This window comes from Ursus arctos, unplaced genomic scaffold (assembly GCF_023065955.2).
Source record: "Ursus arctos isolate Adak ecotype North America unplaced genomic scaffold, UrsArc2.0 scaffold_5, whole genome shotgun sequence".
In the NCBI taxonomy this organism is placed as follows: domain Eukaryota; kingdom Metazoa; phylum Chordata; class Mammalia; order Carnivora; family Ursidae; genus Ursus; species Ursus arctos.
In genome coordinates this window covers 81356147-81362820 of record NW_026623067.1, presented here as the reverse complement: position 1 = coordinate 81362820, position 6674 = coordinate 81356147, and the positions used below count along the sequence as shown (strand labels likewise).

The 6674-nt window shown below is 36.5% G+C and overlaps 1 protein-coding gene across 1 annotated transcript; it reads right to left on the bottom strand.

Moving 5' to 3' along the window:
• Positions 1-6023: 6023 nt before the first annotated feature.
• On the bottom strand, positions 6024-6469 carry LOC113254915 (cytochrome c oxidase subunit 7B, mitochondrial-like). Its single transcript, XM_044384204.3, has one exon. The coding sequence runs from the start codon at positions 6422-6424 to the stop codon at positions 6149-6151; it is 276 nt and encodes a 91-aa protein (XP_044240139.1). The 5' UTR covers positions 6425-6469; the 3' UTR covers positions 6024-6148.
• Positions 6470-6674: the final 205 nt, after the last annotated feature.

Genomic DNA, 6674 nt, shown 5'->3' with positions numbered 1-6674 from the left:
AGGCTGCTGTGAACAGAGCAGGCAGAGATAACAGAGCTCAGACACACTAAAGCTAATTACCTACAGTAAATGATTTGAATGTGGGCCAATAAGAGATTGGGGAGTAAGCATATTAAAGCCACTATAAAAGAAGACATGAAATGAGACAAAAGAAATGAGGGATGGAAATGTAATGCATGGAAGGAAAGTCATACAGGAGATTAAGAAAATTACATTGCTATTGTGTTTCATTCCAGTTAAAGTGAATGACCTTCATTGGCAATGGTTCATGAATCCAGTATTTATAAGAGAACACAGACCCATACAATGGCATACAGGTTAACTTTTTTTTTTTCCTTTTTCTTCTTTTCTCTTTAATGCCTAGATAATGAGCTACACTGCAAATACACAATCTCTTTACATGAAACCTTAAAGAATAGAGATGCAATAGGCTATGCTTATCTAGCTGAAGACAAGACTTTTCCAATGTCATGTCTTCTGCTCCAGTCACACACCTGCTGGACTTACACATTAATAAATGTTTAACTGATGAAAAATGTATTGTCAGCATTTTCCCAATTTTCAGGGAATTGCAAGGCCCAGGAAGTCTGGCCCTCTGTTGAGTGGATGCTTCCATTTCGGTGGAAAGCAGTTCTTTCATTAATTCATTCTCCTGCTCACATAACTGTGAATAATATGCTCATTCCCATTATAATAATAATTCCTACTATCTGATGACAAGACATCATTGGATTCTGGGGATAGGGAGAGGAAACAAAACCTAATTCAGATGCCATCTCAGATCTGTCCTGGATAAAAAGTCTGTCTTAGAATCATTCTCATTTTAATGGGTATGCACTTAACCTTCTGTGGGTGGGAGGGAGCAAATATCTTTCTATCATTAAAGTTATGAAGATAAGAGGCACAGGCTGAGGTGCGTTTACTGCATTCCTATATCGCACAGTAGTTTTGCAGAAATTATTGTTCCAGGGATTCCCATGCTTTCTTAGTTCATAAGGAACTTAGTGTCTCAGTAATTTTTTCATGACACATCTAGATCCAATGAAGTGGCTAACAATGTTTGTTAACTAAATAGGTCCAATAATTTAATAAATATTTATTTCTTAAAAGTTTAATGGCTACTTGAAAGAAACAACACCTACATTGAAAGAAAACATATTTTTATTTCATTGTTAATCACAATTATTAATGTGTGCAGTCTGAACACTGCACAACTTCTCAAATCTTTCAATCAGATTGGACACTGCCATCCCTTTTTCCTATCCTACATTGATTTTCATAAGTACTTACTTTTTATCGTAGTGATTGCTGAAAACATACTTTTGCAAATATATGACATCTTAAGGAATATAGTGCAGTCAAATGTTAAGATTTTGATGTCCTCAAGTTAGCAGTTTGTATAGACTACAATGGATATGGAGTATAGCTGTGTTTGACTCTCGATCTTGAGGTTGCGAGTTCATGCCCCACGTTGTAGAAATTACTAAAAAATAAATAAACTTAAAAAAAAAACTGTTAAATATTCCACAGGACCTTTGTGAATTTGTTATGGCCTGTATGAAGGCAGATACAAATTAAAGATAAGAGGCTTAATTTTCCCTCTGGAAAATAAGGGAAAAGATTTCTCTCTCCGTTTTCTTAGAGCAGTTACTTTAGAAAACTTCTAATTGTAGTTTCTTTCTGTCTCCTCCTGTTGGGAAGAGATTCTGTTTTTAATTATATTTCCTGAGGCTTTGGCCTTTGTCTCAGAATATGATCCTAGACACAAGTTTCCTCCAAGTTTTGACCTATTCAAACATTACAAATTATGATCTTTATAGATTTACACTTCTAGACATTTTCACTTTTTTTTTTTTTTTTAAAGATTTTATTTATTTATTCAACAGAGAGAGAGACAGCCAGCGAGAGAGGGAACACAAGCAGGGGGGAGTGGGAGAGGAAGAAGCAGGCTCATAGCGGAAGAGCCTGATGTGGGGCTCGATCCCGGATCGCCGGGATCACGCCCTGAGCCGAAGGCAGACGCTTAACCGCTGTGCCACCCAGGCGCCCCTAGACATTTTCACTTTTTATATGTTGAAGAAATGGTTTGTATTCCATAACATTACCACAACCTTCTAAAATTTAGAAAGCAGGTATCACACTCATTTTTTAAAAATTGATTTTAGAGATGAAGAGCAATCTAACCGGGATTATATGGAGTGCTAGAAAAATGACAAGGTTAGTACCTAGGGTGAGTATGACACCTATTTTTTCCATTACTTTAACAAACTTAGAGTATGTGGTTTTCCAGAGAGTCAAATTCAGCACCTAAATTTCAATATCTCATTCTACTTTTCATAGCCTTATAAAAGAAGATTTTTTAAAAATGATTGCTAAAGAAGAAATATGGTTAAATAATGAAAAAAAAACCCTCATAATTAAGGTGTTAGAAGTTGTAAGACATAAATTATGTTCAAGTAAGGTTCTGGAACTTTTCTTTCAGGAGATTATACTTTATTGATATTTTTCCATATTAGTTAAAATTATAACATTGTTATATGACTATTGAAACAAATCAAATAATCCTACCATCCCTTTAGTCCTTTCTCAATCTTTGTTTATTTAATTTTATAAAACTAGAAAACTCAATTGTGTTACACAGAATTTAATACCACTCTTCCCCCCCTTTCATTTATTATGTCATGGGCATAGTTAATGTCTCCCTAGGTATATCTAACCCAGTGTTTAAGCAACCTCATAGATTTCCAATGTATGAATATGATGATTATTTTACTATTCATTTCCATGTTTAAAAAAATAATATGGCAGGCCAATACCTTTAATTAGGTTTGAATGCAGTTTTGAGTTGAATTTGAGGAGTCTATCAGTTACCTAAAGACTGAAGAATCTTACGTGTGGTATATAATATGGTCTTTCTGATAGATTTGATACTTCAGGACATAAAGTGGTTTTAGAAGGAAATTGAAAGAATAGATAAACGGTTTTCTTTGTCAATACTTTTGAAACCATGTCATTCAACTTCATAGATCCAGATTGGTATCTTAGAAAAATTTCAAAGGAGTAACACATTTTGAGCAGAACACAAAGAGGACAAGATTATGCTTATATGGTTGGGGAAAAAAAACAGAACAGATCAATAAAACTAGGAGTGGGTTCTTTGAAAGAATAAAATTGATAAACTTCTAGCCAGACTTATCAAAATGAAAAGAGAAAGGACCCAAGTAAGTAAAATCATGAATGAGAGAGGAGAGATCACCCCAACACCACAGAAATACAAACAATGGTAAGAGAATATTATGAAAAGTTATATGCCAACAAATTGGACGATTTGGAAGGAATGAATAAATTCCTAGAAACTACTAAAACAGAAACAGGAAGAAATAGAAAATTTGAAGCGACCCATAAGCAGTAAAGAAATTGAATCAGTAATCAAAAATCTCCCCAAAATCAAAAGTCCAGGGCCAGATGGCTTCCTGGGGTGATTCCACCAAACACTTAAAGAGTTAATACCTAGTCTTCTCAAACTGTTCCAAAAAATAGAAATGGAAGGAAAACTTCCAAACTCAGTCTGTGAGGCTAGCATGATCTTGATTCCAAAACCAGACAAAGATTATCAGGCACACTTGCCCTAGTAAAGAAACACCTGCGGAGCACAGTGCGGCAGGGCTTGGTGTCCGCAGCAGCTCCACTGTTGGTGCTTTTCTGCTCACTGAAGTCTGTGCTGATGCGGGGGGTGGGGGGAGAGAAAAATGGCATCAGCCCTCTCCCTGATCCCTGGAGAGGGGAGTTCACACCTGCTGTTGTCCAGAAATCCTCTGAAGAAGAGCAAACAATCTCCCCTCCTGTGTCCCAGGTATCTATCAGATCCCTGCCTTCACCCTGTGAGTGTCAACAAAATACACCACATTAATAAAAGAAAGGATAAGAATCATATGATCCTCTCAATAGGTACAGAAAAAGCATTTGACAGAGTACAGCATCCGTTCTTGATAAAAACCCTCAACAAACTAGGAATAGAGGAACTAGGAATATACTTCAACATCATAATGACTATATATGAAAGACTCACAATTAATATCATCCTTAATGGGAAAAAATTGAGAGCTGTTCCTCTAAGGTCAGGAACAAGACAGGGATGTCCTCTCAACATTGATATTAAACATAGTACTGAAAGTACTAACCTCAGCAATCAGACAACAAAAAGAAATAAAAAGCATCCATGATTTTCATATCTTCTTAAAAATATATGAGGAAAAAGCCTTTGGGTTTTTAAAGTTTGTAATATGCAGAAATTCATTTGCAAGGTAAGTTCTGGAATCGGGCGATATTATTTTATTTAATTTTCTTATTGAGTAAATATTGTAATAGGTCCTTATATCAGGAAGAATAGCCAATTCATTTCCATATTTAATTTTTATTGAAATATAATATGAAACTTCAGATAAAACAGTTAAGGCATAGAAATCAGAACACAAAAACTTGTTTGTTTTTTTCATGTTGGGTAACTCTTGAATTAGGCTACTCCTAAAATAATATCTTTCTTAATCTCAGATGTTTTATTTCCCAATTAATTTTAGAAATAGAAATAATGTCAAATTGTTTATCATCACTTGGAAATATTACAGGTGTGGGTTTTTTTTTGCGGGTGTGATTTAAATTTTGTGTTATGAATTGTGCTTTTTATTTAGAACTTTCTCCTTTCAGTCACATTTCCATGGCAAATTGTTTTGTGCAATATAAATATTAAAAATATTGTTAAATTGCCCTGAAGAATAGTGAAATAATATGATAAGTGTAAGACTCAGTCTATCATTCATGAAGTGTGTCAACCTAAGGGTTGATAAGTCAATGTTGTGCCTAAATGCATCAATTGAATGTCAACATGTAGGCGCCAGGGGATCTCGCATATAACTTCTAGACTTTCTGTGAGGCATACTTTTTCTTAAAAGTAAGACAGAAAAGGGGGCGCCTGGGTGGCTCAGCCGTTAAGCGTCTGCCTTTGGCTCAGGTCATGATCCTGGGATCCTGGGATCGAGCCCCGCATCGGGCTCCCTGCTCGGCAGGAAGCCTGCTTCTCCCTCGCACACTCCCCTTGCTTGTGTTCCCTCTCTCGCTGTCTCTTTCTGTCAAATAAATAAAATCTTAAAAAAAAAAAGACAGAAAAAAAATAATCTGATATTAATGATAGAAAATCATGAAACTAGATGGAGATTTTGAGTAAGTAAATCATTTAGGCAAAACCTAATTTTTAAATTTTCTGTTAAATTCAGGGGCACCTGGGTGGCTCAGTGGGTGGCCTTTGGCTCAGCTCATGATCCCAGGGTCCTGGGATCGAGTCCCACATCGGGCTCCCTGCTCAGAGGGGAGTCTGCTTCTCCCTCTTCCTCTGCAGCTGCTGCTGCTCTCTCTCTCTTTGTCATAAATGAACAACAAAAAAAAAATCTAAAAAATAAAATAAATTTTCTGTTAAATTCAGGCTCAGAGAATTTAGATGACTTGCCCAATTAGGAGTGATTCAGATCATTTCTATTGCTTTACAATTAAGAACTTGAATGAGGAGCTTGGCCTCCTGAATCTCAATGGTAAGAATAATCCAATCTTAGCTAGAAGCTTCAGTGTTTGGCAGAGAGGTCCTCTGGGAACACATTGCTAGTGTAACAGGAGGTCCCTTTATTTGTTTGGAATAGAGGATGTTTCCAGGGAGTTTTTCTCATTCTAGGAGGGTGATAAATTTAGCCAAGGATCCCAAAAATCCAGCTAACTTCTTCAAATAAAATAAAAATAACCAGTACTTATTAAGTGCCTATTACTGCCAATGTAGTATCTACGAGTTTAAGTTCTTCAGTGACAATAGCAGTATTTGAAGACTATTTCTCAAAATACTGTTTGTGTGATCTCAAGTGACACTTTCAACATGTCTTACCCCATCCCCCCACCTCCTTCCCTTCCAGTAACCCTCAGTTTGTTTCCTACGATTAAGAGTCTCCTATGGTATGTCTCCCTCTCTGGTTTTTTTTTTTTTTTTTAAGGTTTCAAATGTACTTTATTTCTTCAACCATGCCATATTTTAATGGGTGCACAGTGCTTCTACTTGGCATCAACTGTGAGTTGGTTTTGAAACAATTCAGTATTACACCAACTGGGATGATTACTGATCTCTCCATTCCTTTGGGGTGACTCTGCCAACAGGGGACAGGTTCCATTCTATTCCAATTTGTGTTGCTGTATATGCCCATACAGCAATACAGAAAGTGGCTCCACTAGCTAATACGGCATTACCATATTTGTCATGGAAACCAGGCGTCCTTTTCTGGTGGCTCTGCCTTGCCATTGTTTGTGGAATGCTTTGTACTCGGAGACGACTTAGAGCAGTTCTGGCCATGGGAAACATCCTGAAGCTGAAGACAGAACGGCGCAACTGCATCTGCTCCTTCGCTACAAACTCGTGCCAAGTCTCCTTGCAAAATGCCCTGAAAACTCCCTCTCTGGTTTTGTCTTGTTTTGTTTTATTTTTAACTCTCTTCCCCTATGATCCTCTGTTTTGTTTTTTAAATTCCACATATCAGTGACATCATATGATAATTGTCTTTCTCTGATTGACTTATTTTGCTTAGCATAATATCCTCTATTCCATCCGCATCTTTGCAAATGGCAAGATTTCTTTTTCTTTTTCT